The sequence below is a fragment of the Spea bombifrons genome, chromosome 1 (assembly GCF_027358695.1).
Source record: "Spea bombifrons isolate aSpeBom1 chromosome 1, aSpeBom1.2.pri, whole genome shotgun sequence".
In the NCBI taxonomy this organism is placed as follows: Eukaryota; Metazoa; Chordata; class Amphibia; order Anura; family Pelobatidae; genus Spea; species Spea bombifrons.
Window position 1 is genome coordinate 113,827,371 of NC_071087.1, and position 15,590 is coordinate 113,842,960.

Consider the following 15,590-nt stretch of genomic DNA (forward strand, 5'->3'; position numbering starts at 1 on the left):
GGTCAGGCCCAGAAGGTCATCAACATAAGGGATTAACTAAATGAATTGGATGACGAGTGTACCTGCTTGTGTGTTTTTTAAAGCTATGCTTATTGAAAAAAAGAGTACTGCAATATAAAATAATACATTTTAATTGCACTAACATTCCATTTTAAGGACTATATTTGGAGAGTATAACCCTCTGTTAGCAATACTAATCACATACATGGGCAGCAGTATAAGGTTAGAGGCTGATAAGGGACAGGTCACAGCAGTTTAAGGTGGCCGTAAATATGTTTAGGCAGTGTGAAAAAATTTGGAGGAGTAGAGGGAGTGAGGGAGTTGTTTTCTGGCTGGTGTGGTTTTTTGAAGTTCCCCTTCAGTACTTTTATTTTGAGGTTTCACATTTTTCACTGGATCATGTACACGACATTTGCATATGTACGTTTTGTATTGTGTATGTTTTGTTGTTGTGACGGGCAGTGTTTGTCATTACAGATGTGTTGATGTAGTTTGTAGGGAGGTATATTGCATGGGTTGGTTCCATTCTCAATCATGTTTCGTTAACGCAGCAATTTTCTATGGATCAGTTTTTACTTTAGGTTGGGTGGTTGTCTGAACTATTAAAGCTATGCGAAAGTCTAAAACACCTGCATATTCAAATGTAATCAGAGTCTGCAACACAGAGAGCTGGTGGAAATGAAGTTGGGATGGTAATTTAGTTCATCTTCATTAGATGTTATGTATAAAGAGTAGTTCTGGTGCACTGTGGTAAACATTACTAATCAATCGAATACCTGCTGAACTTGTGATTGGAGGGAAGTCATGCATTTCACTGGCAGTTCTTGGAAATTCTTTAATTTGGTGCCTCCCCCCAAAAAAAATATTTGGTTTAATTACTTCTGAAATGTGAAAAAATTAGAACAACCGTAAATCTCTTCATTATACCAGGGATGCCCTATAATATCGGCTGTCTTGCTCCATAGGATAAGAAATGAAGTATTCTTTAATGGCAAACGGATGGGCTAATTGGTGGTTTGTTTGTTTTTACAGCACCTCAGGAGTTGATTGAAACTCAGGGTGGTGGGCTTCCTTCTATGTGGCAGCCCAGCACACGCAAGTCCTCTTGTTCCTCATGTTCTCACAGCGGATCTTCTGATGGAGGTCATTCCAATGGCTGCAATCATGAGAGGTATTCAACTACCTTGCCTTATAAATGTGTGCAGTTGGGTAATGCTGCAAACCAGGTGTCCATCATTGGGAAAGAGTTTACATTCAGCTAACTTGTTATCCCACAGTCACTATTTTTCCAATCAAGGAGGCTCTAGGTAAAATCATTACAGGTAAAGCTCAATTAACAGTCACGATACCCGAGTCCAGCTAATAACATGTTCAGATACTGTTTATATTTGGAAATTCTTATTTAGTAAAATTATCAACAAGAAACAGCATTGCTTTTCTCTTCTTGATTCAAGCCTGTGTCACTTGGTCCACATAGAGTTCTTACATTTAACTGCCAATGTAATGGAGGACTGCAAATCTAAAAACAGGTTTTCTTGAAAGATTTTACGTTGTCGGCATTTGTATCTATTTTTTAACATTTAGCTCGTCCACCAAGACGTCTTTGAGATATTTCCTCAACCTCAGATACACCCACTAGGGTGAGACAGGATTTGTCAGAACTTGTTTAACTTTGAAAGTGGTATCGAAACTTCATTTCTTTATAATGTCACACTGTGAGGAACCACTTTACACACAGTTGTATGTGGGTGATATGGTAATAAGGTTAAAACTAAGTATACCTAGAACTGTTCATGGACAAAATATGTTAAGTGAACAGTATGGTAACTATGCGATAAGTCCTGTGCTCTCTTTAGGATATCACCCAGCCTTAAAACAGTCAAAATGTCATGCTTTTGCACTAGTTCTATCAAACACTACATTTAGCCCTGTATAGAGTGATGAATGTGTGAATGGTTTAATGAGGAGATTGAAGAGTGTTGGCTCTCAGTTGGGGCACAATGAAAGAGGTGGGTGGAAGAAGGAGTCGCAGCGAAAGAAACTTTCAGCCTGCAATCTGCTAGTTTTCTGTAACAACTAAGTGCAAGAGAAAGTGCAACAGCAAAAATAGAACATGGATGTGATGAGCATGCTGTGGCAGATGGAGTCTCAGGCCCTGCTTGTATACCATTGACTGTTTCAAACTATTTTAGAATCCTGCCATACGGACTCCCAAGACTTGTCACCAGATTAGCAGCACGGTAGTTGGGAGATTCAGATTATCTTCATGATATAATGCAACTGTTTAAATACTGCCAGATTTAAAGAGTCAATAAATGTTGTGTACAAAATGGGTGAGGACCAGAACACTTTATTGGTTAGCCTCTAGAGAAAGAATTTTGAGGTCAAACATAAAAGATAGGGATGGTTTTATAAAAGTCCTTGTTATGTAGTGGCAAGATTCCGAGCCATAGATAAAGTAGTCATAAATGCTTGCATAAGTTTATATCTGCTTTTGTAGGGGTATGCGTGTTAATCACCTTTTCATAGGAGAGCTATGCTGCTCCTATTCCAAAAACACTTTGAAAGCGTAGGGACAGCAGAAATGATGTGTCCTATAAATGAAGCTACGGAACCCAATTCGTTTATGATGGACCTTCTGTGGTGTCCTGTGATGTTCTTCCCTTCATAGCAATCCACTACCTCTTAATGTTTGCAGCTTTTTAATAATTTAAAAAGTACTGATTGGTTACTCTGGTGAGAAGACCAAACTTTGCACCAGAATTACTTGTCTGTACATAACCCACTCCTCAATGTGTATGGAGATTATACAGTAAACTTAGTTTTTGCTCCACAACTTAACTATGCAGGGCAAACCCCCGGGGAACCTTGTAAAAAATGTCTTAGAAGACCTCGGGGGAGGGCTAGCAAGGGGTGCAATTGCCCCCTTGGCTTACCCTGGTTATATATTTTGGGTTATCAACTTTTTGTGCGTTCTGTTTGCAGTTCACATGTATCCACTGGAGTGCCTAGAGTAACAAGGACTTGAGGCAATATTTACTTTCTGACTTGGATCCTTTTTTGTGCTCTTTTATTGGCTTTCTGTGTATTTCTGCATTGCTCCCTGACTTTGTTTTTACCTTGTGGCCTGGCTGAACACAAGCCGGCTTAGGTATGTATGAGGATGGAAATACATACCGCTGCTTTTCTTATTTTGAGGAATTATCAGCCTTGTCCTTTCATATCAGCCATAACTAACTCTACAACCAGCATCATATCTGTGTTTAAAGAATTGTTTTTTCTTCTCAGAGCTCCTCTGAAAATGTTATGCGACAACATGAAGTATCAGATTGTATCTAGGGCATTTTATGGATGTGAGTATTTCTTTAACCCATTTCTGAGTTATGTCGCTATCAGGTTATAAATATATATATCCAGGGAGTTGTATTTTCTCCCAGAATTTCACATGTGATTTACTAGGTAAAAAAAATGGTAATGGTACCCTGCGGGTTTAGGTTTCATATTTAAAGAAATACCATCAACAGACTGCTTCATCATTTCTTAGAAAAGAAGAAATAATAAATGGGTATATTTTATCATTGAAAGGCAGTGAATTATATTGGAAAGTAAACATGTTAATGACATTACAAACATTTTAAACCTGATAGACAATCAGAATTCTGATACACTGCAGCATTTTCTGTTGATTGGAACTATCGTTTTTTGCTATCAACTTGTTTCTCTAAGTATTTTTCTATTTTTCTATGAGTAATGTGTCTATGTGCCCCATTCTCTTTCTGTGCTTCTCTCTTTCATCATACATAAGCGTTCTAAATCATAGTCTTGTAAAAATCTGTTGTTATTTAATCTAAATGCAGCACCAATTCATCGCCAATCATAGAAAGGAAGTAATATTGCAATGACTTTTCCATATAACCCTGTGTGTTTTGGAACATAGAAAATCTATAAAAGGAATGATTTAAGACAACCGTATAGCTCTCTTTATGCAAATCAGTGGAAGCATTCTTTAGTTATTAAGTTAAGTGAATGAGACTTCTTCTTCATCCCTTGGGTGCCTCTGCTCAAACTAGTAAGCAGTGGTATGCTGAGTAGCACTCCAGTTGAAGTATATTGACACCAGTGGGAGCAGCAGCTGCCAATACCATATGCTAGCAAACACATCAGCGTTCAAATAGCATACCTGTGATTGGCTGTTGTTACTCCCAATGGTTTCAATAGGAGTTTGGGAATTCTAATGAGCATATACAAGAAGTGTACTGACAAATACTCCCTGCCTTCAGTAGAGGCAGCTGGGGGAGGACATATAACTATAGGTCGTCTGCACCAATTTCTATGCAGCAAAATGCACTCCAGTATGCATTTAACATGAAACGATGGCTTTGGTTGGAGTGGAAGTTGCAGTGAAAGATAAAAAAGTTTTTCAGTAGCCCTCCAATAGAACGTTACATCACATAATTTATTGTAATTCGATAAAAGACAATTTCATGTTATCACTAATTTCAAAATATCGCCTGTGTATAAGGGCTTGCCTACTGCAGACATCTGTCTACTGTGCGGACACACTTATCGGCTCTTGTCAATCACAAGATTGTGTATCCTGATGTGCCAGTTGATGCCAGCTTGGGACTGACTGTGGAGATTTGGCAAAAGTACCTAGAAGACAGCACGGTGTGTTTGTGTATTTTATTCCAGCCTTTTCAGTTGTTTGGTTCTTTAATTTCCTGTAAATTTGCTGAAAAGATAAACGGCATATATCTTGCAAGTAAAACTGCTTCATTAAGTTTTCTTGATAGTTATTAGCACAGTTCCCCGTTTATATAAAGTAGTTGTCGTTTCATCAAAGTGTAGAAAGCAGAAAATGATAATGAAAATGCAGTCAAACATCTCCGTGTTTGTTATGTGGAATTTAAAGATGGAAATAAATAAATAAAAATAAAATAGACGTTTGTATATGATTTACTGCTTGAGTTATAGAACCTACATAACAGGGAGAGACTAGATAAGGTGAGTGGTGGGTGAAATAACCTAAGACTGAACAGTAATCTTCTAGCTGTTGAAGTAAAACTCCCATTAACTCCAGAATTTGACTTGACAAAGGTCGTGTAATGATCGTGGGTGAGGTAGTCCAACAGCTTTAACGCTACCTATATTGCCTAAGAAGCAGGTCAGAGAAAACCAAAACTTGAAAACATAGCAATCTAAGATTGTTAAGAAATAGCCAAGTAAGATGCAGTACTGCTTATTAAACCTGTAGTATTAAACACTATACATTAAGTCTTTTGTTAGCTAACTGGTTGATTTAGCAAGGGAGTGAAGTAGATCTGTTCCAGGAAAGCACCAATTATTTACCTTTCTTGTGCAACACCTTTGACTACCCATAAATGCACACCGGGTGTATAATTTATTAGGACATTACATGACCCAAGGCTTTAGCACACAGATTTTTTAAGAAACTTTTTTTTCATGCAGGTAGGGAACTCTTCTCAGTCTGTTAGATGGCAAGAGTAAGTCTAAAGATACTGAATGTAGTGATCATGCGGCTTGAGAAACGTGCAGAAAAACTAATGAGGAAGAGGACGCACACAGAGCATGGAGCTAAAATCTCCCATGTTGGCTGTTTAAGAAATTATGGGCAATGGAATACTTAGTCTGTGTACTCGTCCTCTAATCAATCCCTATCAACTGGCAATAATGCTTTTATTTGTCTGGCTTTATTCAGAGTTATGAAGAGCAGGAGCTGCTACGTCTTATTTACTATGGTGGGATTCAACACGAGATCAGGAAAGATGTATGGCCTTTTCTCCTTGGACACTATCAATTTGGCATGACAGAAACGCAAAGAAAAGAGGCAAGTTATCCAAATCAATGAGATTCTATAACAATCTGCATGAAGGTTAATTGATATTTGTAATTCTATGAAAAGAACAGGCAGGGAATTGCTGGGCAAGGTTGTTGGGAGACATGGAAGGGGTTGGGGCAGAGCTAAAGAGCCTTTGATAACAAGATGCGGTCAGATAGCAGAAAAATGGGTGTTTGGGCACAGGCTAGAAAAGATAAGGCCCATGGTGTGTCTATCCCTGTAAGTAGGGGTGTTAATATTATATGTGACACTAAAGGAAGAAATAATAAATAGGGGTCTTGCCAAGTAATAAAGGAGCATCAAAGAAAAGGAACTGTGAAATCCATGCCAAGAAGGGATCAAGGAAACAGTAATGAACAGCATGAACCTTAAAGCAGGTGAAGGAGCAGGGAGAATAGATTAAAAAGTACAAAATGGAAGGTCTCCACAGGGGAGAGCAGCTGGGAAGTGGTGTCAGAGGTGGGTAGCCAATTTTCATTAACAGCGAGGCGGTGCGTGTTTTTGTGTTATCATGATTGTTGGGAGTTATATTGATGTTGCCATGACATGCTGTGGCTGTTTTTTTGGAAATGCTGCAGGTGGATGATCAAATCCGTGCTTGTTATGAACAAACCATGGCAGAGTGGCTGGGCTGTGAGGCTATTGTGCGTCAACGGGAGAAGGAATCTCATGCTGCTGCTTTGCTTAAGTGTTCGTCTGGAGCCAGTCTGGATATTCAGATGCAAAGGATGATGCACAGAGATTCAACTGTCAGCAACGAGGTCAGACCCAGCAGGGGCATCTGTTTATGCCTTATCAACTTGCTAATGTACAGTGGTTGTTCTAGATCAGGGGTCTCCAAACGTTTCAACATGAGGGCCGCATAATATAAAAATAATAAAAATACAGTTACAAATGAATGAATATATTTTTTATTTGGATTTTTAGGGTAATCAGTATGATATGAATATCTCTATACTCCGCATTGTTTCCCTTGTGTTAATCACCTTACCTCCCTATCCTCAACCGAGTCTGTCAGTCTGCCTCTAGGTTTGCAGTGTGGTCTTGCTTTACATGTCTGTCCGTCAGCGCCGCGCCGCGCCAGACATGAGGTCATCTCCAGTGCACCGCTGTCTGGCAGACGCACAGTGAATGGGAGATCTCTGCCTCAATCGGCACAGATCTCTTTTACGGCTATGGCCGCATCCACACATATTCAAATAGCCAGCCTCAAGACCCCAGGCGAGGCGGCCTACCAGGGCTGGATGTGGCCCCCGGGCTGGATATGGCCCACGAGCCGTAGTTTGAACAGCACTGTTCTAGATTATATTGAAGAATCATTTCATAATTCAATTAAATTGCCAAAATTAGATATTCATATTATTAAAGTGTGTCTTACACATGCAGGTACATTTTCAATGTTTGAATATAAATATTCAATATACCTGTATAAGTATCCTGTGTGTTTGATAAAAGATATACACACTTTCATAGCCTTTGGACTTATGAGTATGAGTATGGTTAATATGATTCTCCATATTGGGGTTGGAGATGACAAAGCACTCTCTTTTTTTGTTTGTTATATCAGTCTTCCCAAAGTTGCAACTCTGACCGACAAAATCATGTGCATTTGCATAGTGACTCGAGTACAAGTACACAGGTAAATGGCATCTCCTTGACTTAAGCATTGCAGAATATATATCTCTAGATTTCAAATATGTTTAAGTTTCTATTCTTTTCAATCTGTCCAAATATTCCTTTATCTTTCTAATAAGAAAGCAGCATGCAAATTGTCATTTAAGAAATTACAGTGTACATGAGTGACCGAGATAAAATAGGTATCCATAATCATATACACTATATGGTCAAAAGTATTGAGACGCCTGACTTTTACACCAACAGGGACTTTGATGTCATTGCATTCTAAATATATAGACATTAATATGTAATTGTCCACTAACAGCTCCCACTCATCTGGGAGGCTTTCCACAAGATTTTGGAGTGTTTCTGTGGGAATTTCTTGCCCATTACTCCAGTAGAACACTTGTGATGTCAGGCACTGATGTTGGACGAGAAGACCTGGCCTGCAATTTTCCTTCCAGTTCATCCCGAAGGTGTTCAATGGACCTCTACTGGATGAGCGGGCAAAAATCCCTACAGAAACACTCCAAAATCTTTTTTTCAACTTCATATTAATATCTATGTTCTTTTAACCCTTTGCCTGTAACATTATTTCTTGCACAGGTGTTTGAATCAGTGGAGGAAGTCGAGCAAACAGACCTCAGAAGCGAGGATAACAAACCTGCTAAGGTACATAACGGAACGGTACCAAATGGGACCTGCTCACCAGATTCTGGGCACCCTTCTTCCCGGAATTTCTCAATTACCTCTGGGTATTCAGATCACAGCTTCAGCACTGATGACAATACTTCTTTGGAGGCCAACAAAAATGCCACGTACCTGCAGATTAAATCTGGTGCTAGCAGTGGGAAAAAGCAGGGCAGCATGGAAAACATCCTGGCGGATAACAAGATGGTCGAAGAGGATATTCCTATCCAAGAAAGCATGGATACGGAAGCGACAGCCAACGAAAGTCTGGATGATTTCCTGTCTATGACTGAAAGCGCAGAAGAGATCCTTCCAGACAAGGATACTGTGCCTTCTGTTGTTGAAGCATGGCCAGATAGTGAAGCTGATAAAGAAAGTCTTATAGGGAGTGAAGACAATTTGTCAGAAGAACCAGAAATGGAGAGTCTGTATCCAACACATGATTCATTAGTTGTCATTGATGCCACTGTTTCTGAAATGTCACCTGTCTCATCCACAGGAGTGACATACTCTGTAAGTATTTGGGAAATTGTTAGTATTTTTCTTATCTTTGACAGATGTATGCTTAGCATGATTTGATGTCCAGTGCACACACTTCTGAGCCACCCATGCTGCAAAATGGTGCACACATACATAGGTTCGCTAACAAAACTACATCAAAATGGTGTAAATAGTAAAAATGTAAAAACTAGGCTAATGTGTGGTTTAGCAAAGAGTGAATCTGTTTTATCAGTCAGGTTTGCCAGCAAATAGCCCTTAATTTTAGCAAGTGGTGATTGGAAACCATAGAGCATTTTTAACCCTCTTTCATAATCCCAGTTATATTAATAACCCCTTCTTTAACACATCAGTGTGCCATGGTTCATGTTGAAACTCCTCACTGGTGGACCCTGCTGTTTTGCGTTTACTAATACACTTTAAATACAGTGTCACTGTAACTACTGTTCTGATGAAAAGGCTTTTAAATTATTTTAACTTTCTCCCTCACCAACATTCCTATAGCAAGAACTCCTTGACATGTACACCATCAATTTGCATCGAATTGAGAAGGATGTTCAAAGGTGTGACCGCAATTATTGGTATTTTACTCCTGCCAATTTGGAGAAGCTTCGCAATGTTATGTGCAGGTATGTGTCACGTAAAGCCAAAGGAAGGTTATAAAGCAGTACAACACAACAGCATTACTTCATTGTATTGCAGGGCTGTCATCCGGTGACCCCAGACCGAAATGCAGAATTCTGTTATAGCTTGTTTTAGTCTTGAGAAAAGTATGAATGAGATCTTAATATTAAAAGATTTACAGAATTGTCTCTTGAAGAACAGAGAAGAAAAAGACAGTATGGTTTCCTGCCATCTTGTTCTTGGTATTCATTACAAAAGTTGGTCACTAACAGTATATGAGCCGGCTGTGTCCAAAAAGCCACTTTAATTTGTAGAATAACATACCAGTTTTGAACATGTATGAAATAGATTTCAACTTACTTGATATAGCTAACAGTTTTTCCATGAAAAAGTCTATATGCTTAAAAGTTCTGGCGAGGGCATGATTATTGAATGACAAGTGATGCGAGGATAAATATGTGACTTGGAACTGCAGTATGCAAGCTAAGAGTGATTTTTTTCCCCCATTAAAAATACAAGTTTCACGAATTTGCGAGCTGGGCTTTTTTATGGCAACTTGCATGCATTTGCTGTTTAGTGAATAGACCCCCACCAACCTTCTGTTGAATGACAAAAAAAGCCATTTTGTATGTGAAGCTAAAGCCACTGGGTAATCCACACAGATGCAGTCCACGCTGCCTCATCTCCTTTGCTTCATATTTAAATGCAATATCAGCTTTACAGTTTTAGTTGTTCTTGCATGTTTTTCAGCTATGTCTGGCAGCACATTGAAATTGGCTATGTACAAGGCATGTGTGATCTCCTGGCCCCCTTATTGGTAATACTGGATGATGGTAGGATATTTTCTTATTCTACTGGTAGCTGATCTCTTTATTTGTAGTTTATTTACAATTGTATTATGGGTTTAAAGCAAGAAACAAAAAGAAACGGTACATGAACACGAAATTCCAGCATTGAGCACTTCATGTATTGCTAGTTTTTCATCCACTAGTATAAAAAGGGATTTATTCTTACATCTTAAGCAAAGGTACACTCATTTCTAGTTCTTACCTCTCTTCTTCATGTATGTGTCTGTAGGTTGAGATATTCCTCATCACTCAACTAATTGGAAGCCAACTGCTTACATAAATCAATAATTACCGTAATACAAACAATTAGCAGGTGTCAGTCTTGTTTTGCTTGTGACCGAGGAATAAGAAATTGAGAATCAATAGATTACTGATAAGCAAATTCTAAGAGCATGGATTCCTTGAGACTGGATTTAAAACAAAGTTGGTTATTTCTAAATATCAATTCTGGTGCAAAGAATCACCAAAGCAACCAGTGGCGTGATTCTGATGACCGCTGGAACCCATTTTGTCTGAATGGCCCTCTTTTTACGTTATGTGTATTGCTGTCAGTGTATGGGTCAGACTACAACCTTGTTTTACAGAGGCCCTAGCTTTCAGCTGCTTTACTGAACTGATGAAGAGGATGAATCAAAACTTTCCACATGGAGGTGCCATGGATACACACTTTGCCAACATGAGATCACTGATACAGGTATTTGCATGGGATATGATATACCGGTATTATCCTTATACTAGGCTACTCCCAGGAGCAGCCGACAATATATACCATGTAGCTAAAAAACATGAGCATGCGATTTTGCTTATTTTTCACACTTTGGCAAACCTTTCATCTGTCAAATAGAGAATGAAAGCCTGAGCTTAGCTAAACTAAATCTGGTGATTCCAGGACTTAAGCAACAAAATAATGGTCAGAGCTATAAGGACAGTCAGCTCAATACTTAGAAGAGCCGTACTCACATTATCCACATAATTAGATGTGTTTGCATTTAGCACTTTACCTGTAAATATTATAATGTAGTGTATAAAATAGTATATCCAAAAATAATGTATTTCATTTCTTTGAACTGTGTGGGCAACTGGGACGGTAATGATGCCTTATTACCTTTTGTAAACATGAAAGTTGAGGTTAAAGTTCACAATCATTGTCATTACTGCATGTAAATAGCATCAGAAGTATTACTATAACGACAGATATGTGCAGGTAAAGTGCTAAGGAATCTGCTGGCACTATATAACTAAATGTAATGTAAGGTAGGTTACATTAATAGATATTTCAACCATTCAGATGAGGTCTCTTCATGTCGATTAACACAATATTAGCTTTACTTCTTTATTTGTTGTGCTGTTCTTGTGACATTTTTTTTATTCCCTCTCTCCAGATTTTGGATTCTGAACTATTTGAGCTGATGCACCAAAATGGAGACTACACTCATTTCTATTTCTGTTACCGCTGGTTCCTTCTTGACTTCAAACGAGGTCCGTAATCAAGATACTTCTCAGGTTTTTTTTTTTGTAACAGTAACTTTTAGTAATCGTTCTAGATGTGCAGCCTGTCAGGGACTTTTGTGGACACCATCTAACCCATATTTACTATATTTGTTTGATTATTCTTCCACACTAATTTACTGGGGCAACTTACAAGTAATGTGCTTTGCTCTGCATTGACGCAAAAGCAAGTTTCTATAAAAAATGCAGTTCATCTTAAAATGAATGACTTAATGTCTGTTAACATTGTCTGGAGTAGTTAGCGACCTCACCTTTCTTTAATAGAACTGGTTTATGACGATGTCTTTTCGGTTTGGGAGACCATTTGGGCAGCGAAGCACGTGTCATCCTCTCACTTTGTCCTGTTCATTGCCTTGGCATTGGTGGAAGTTTATCGTGACATTATCTTGGAAAACAATATGGACTTCACGGATATAATAAAGTTTTTTAATGGTAAGTACTTGATTTTGGCTGATTTCTAAGAATTGCAAGCCATGACTGTAAAGTGAAAAGTATTTATTGCTTTTACTCTTCAAGGAAAAACTTGGAAAGGTGGGGTATGAAAGGCCTACAGATTGTTCCATTTTACTTTTAGATTAATTTACTTTGTTTCAACCAGTAAGCCTCGGCGCCATGACATGCCATCTTCTGTCTTTTCTTGCATATGGTGAAAAAGAAGAAAGAGACCAATATAAATGTTGCTAACCCTGTATTTACATCCCTGTGTTATCTTAGTATTTAATTATCAGAGTTAATAAATGTTAAACATCCTTTGCTACAACATGCACTATGCCACCTATTTACTTTTACTGGGGCAGTATTTGTTCTAATGTGTTGTTGATTTTGTATTAATATAGAAAATCCTTAAAAAGGTACATCATCACATACTAATCTCCCAACGGTTAGCAGATTTAGTGTAAAGATGTTAGTGTCCCCCATACTGTGATCAGGAAAGCAGGACAGGTCAACAAGCAGGGAGATTAGAATAACAAAGTTCTTTGAAAATTAAAAGGGTAAACATTTAATAAAATACATTGAAACAATTCAAACTAACTATTTAAGATCCCAATGATGTAACCATGACATCATCAGGGTTACCCCCTAATTAAAAAAGAGAAATCCTGATTAAATTATGAATCTCCAGCACTTTCCTGGCAAAGACATTCTTGTTTAGAAATGAATATGTTGAGCAGGCTAGTAATAATTGTGTATAATTATCATTTATTGGTGCCATATTGCAATATTGCATTAATGTGACATTTTTGCTGTTATATATTTATATCTGAAGGGTGTTTTATAGCGCAGATAAATGGCGCATTACGTGCACATTAACTTTAATGGGCAATACTGGCTAAAAGTAAGTCGAGATCATGATGTAAGTAAAATATATAGCTCATACAACAAATGTTTACTATCCGCATTGTGCAATCAGCCCAGCAGTGTGTCATGTACAAAAATTGTAACTCTTTGCAATCATAAATTATAAGTCCCAAATAGCTGTTTTTGTGTTTACATTTGCTTCACTTTTCACTTTTCCTATTCATTTTCCAGAAATGGCCGAGAGACACAACATTAAGCAGATCAAGAAGCTGGCTCGGGATCTGGTGTATAAGGTGCAGACCTTGATCGAAAACAAGTGAGGGAAGCACTAAATAGAGAAAAACAGTCAAATCTAAAAACATCTGCTGCCATGAAGCCCTGGAAAACATTATAATACCACCCATACTGAAAGACAAGGGTTAGACAATACCTAATCAGCCAGTTTATTTACTCTGTAAGTGCCAGAAACAGGAGCGAACACCAATAGCAGAGGGAACATAAAAGGTTTCCTGTATTATTCCATATTTAAACTTAAGCTTCCTTCCCTTTAGCCTTTTTAGTTTGATGTTAGACCAAAGACCTCAAAATCTCTTTTTTGTCCTCGATTTCAACCGCAGAGCATTAGGAAACAGGTCGTAACAAATGTTTCCTGGTGCTCAAGCCGGTAGGGTAACTGCAGGGTCTTGGGTGGGTTTTTGAGCTCACATTAGAAGCTTACGATTTCATGTATACGGCAGGCAGGTTCAGGGCATAGTATGAGAGTTTCTAAGGCCACAGGCAGGATACTCGTTTGGGATGAAGTTTGAGAGCCCCTAATAAGAGGCACAACTAAAACAAAGTGCTTTATCGGTTGCATTATATTTTTACTAATGATGTTGCCATTAGGAGCTTGGTGTACCCAGTGGGACAGCAGCTTAGTCACTGTTTGCAAATTATCAGAACGAGACCTGTGGCTTGCCTACCTTATTAACAGTGCTTCGTGTTGCTTAATAATGGCACAGCTTTCACATTGCAGGGAAACTTTATTGGCACAAAATATCAGATATTAGCAGAGAATATATAGTATGTATACCGAAAATATTTAATGTATTATTTATTGTCTCATATTCAGTTTTGTTGCTGAATAAAGTAAAATGTTTTTACATATAAAAAAAATATATAGATAGAATTTTCAAGTGGTAGCACAAAGACTTGCTTATCGATCCAATGATGAAAGGAGTTCACCAGTTGTGATGCATAAACAGTGGCAGAGACTTAAACAGGGCATGCCATTTTTATAAGGGACTATAGAAATATATCAACCAGAACTGGGAAGAACCAATTCTCATTCAGTGGTATGACAGCTAAAACAAGTTACTGGCTATTTCCTTAAAACAAAACTAGTTTTTGGACTGATTTTGAGATCGTAATGTTTTAAATGGAAAGGGGGTGTAATCCTCATTATAAAAATGTACTTGCTAAGAGTGAATCTTCTCATATATCTATTATCAGTTAGCAAAAGCCAATTATTGGGAATTGGTGTCCCACATGTTTTTTTTGTAGCTCTCACAGGGTGCTTACATGAGTATCACTCAGCAAGTCCTTTAGTTTGTATGGTTGTCCCTACATACTGTATAGTGTTGCATCCTGCATATGGACAACTTTTCTGTCAATAAAAGCAGCAAGCCTGAAAAGCATAGCAAGTGGGGACTGCATACACAGGCAGATTTCCACCCAATGTGTGTGCTATAACCCCAGCTTTAACGTCGTTTCATGGTAAAGAGCACCTGTACGCTGCAAGTCACCCCAAGTGCAGGCCACCAAGCTTTGTGCAGCACAGAGCAACTATGCCTCAAATGTCACCGGCCTGTATTAGATATTCTATAATTCGGTATTCTGGGATGGGTGCGCTCAAGCGTAATGAAAGCTGAATGAAAGCAAATTTATTTAATTTTCGGACATATTGAAAAACAGTGACTGACTAGACTAGAGCAGCACACAAAATGTTGCGTGGAACCTTTGCTAGAACGTCATGGGAATGAATTAGCTAAATGCACCCAACTTTAACTCATATCATTCCAAGGGAATACCAGAAAGCTATTTCAGTATCAGCAGGTATATATATTTTTTGGTTTCATAAAGACTTTTTATTTTATTAAGAGCAAGATTTGGGGCTGTAACTCAGACAATGGGGAATCTGTTCCGTTATTCATGGCGACACTGTCGCTCTTAATAATGTTCTCCTATTTATACTATGCTGTTTAAAAGAGTATATTTGTGTTCCCAGATATCAGTGTTTTTGAATAACTTATGACAGGAAGGGGAAAGTATTTATTTATTTATTCTAGTTACTGTACATTTCTGTGCGTCCTTGTAAAGTCAGTGTGTGACACATTCTATCAGTAGAAATATCTCTTAAATGTTGCAGGCATATCTTATAAATGTTTTCAGAGGATATGAATGGTGTGTGTGTGTGTGAATGAGGGAGAGCAAGAGATTATGGAGAGGGAAAACACGTTTAAGTACGGTATTATTTTCCATAAAGAATGTTTATGACCGATGTGACTGACATGATGTAATAAATTTTTTTTAACTGTTCTTTTGTTGCATCTTTAAAATAAAGGCTCGGGTAGTATTTGGACACCCCACAGCTGGATGATCTGTTC

At 38.2% G+C, this 15,590-nt stretch overlaps 1 protein-coding gene across 1 annotated transcript in view; it reads left to right on the forward strand.

Annotated features, from left to right (window-relative positions):
• The window catches only part of SGSM1 (small G protein signaling modulator 1), a 75,046-nt gene extending 60,601 nt beyond the window's left edge, over positions 1 to 14,445 (forward strand). Inside the window, exons 13-25 of the mRNA XM_053469328.1 lie at positions 1,033 to 1,171; positions 3,289 to 3,353; positions 4,523 to 4,668; positions 5,720 to 5,848; positions 6,439 to 6,621; positions 7,428 to 7,499; positions 8,084 to 8,680; positions 9,170 to 9,294; positions 10,040 to 10,122; positions 10,722 to 10,831; positions 11,520 to 11,616; positions 11,911 to 12,078; positions 13,177 to 14,445. Of these exons, the coding sequence (XP_053325303.1) occupies positions 1,033 to 1,171; positions 3,289 to 3,353; positions 4,523 to 4,668; positions 5,720 to 5,848; positions 6,439 to 6,621; positions 7,428 to 7,499; positions 8,084 to 8,680; positions 9,170 to 9,294; positions 10,040 to 10,122; positions 10,722 to 10,831; positions 11,520 to 11,616; positions 11,911 to 12,078; positions 13,177 to 13,265 (2,003 nt within the window). The 3' untranslated portion in view covers positions 13,266 to 14,445. The remainder of the gene's footprint in view (positions 1 to 1,032; positions 1,172 to 3,288; positions 3,354 to 4,522; positions 4,669 to 5,719; positions 5,849 to 6,438; positions 6,622 to 7,427; positions 7,500 to 8,083; positions 8,681 to 9,169; positions 9,295 to 10,039; positions 10,123 to 10,721; positions 10,832 to 11,519; positions 11,617 to 11,910; positions 12,079 to 13,176) is intronic.
• The last annotated feature ends 1,145 nt before the right edge of the window (positions 14,446 to 15,590 follow it).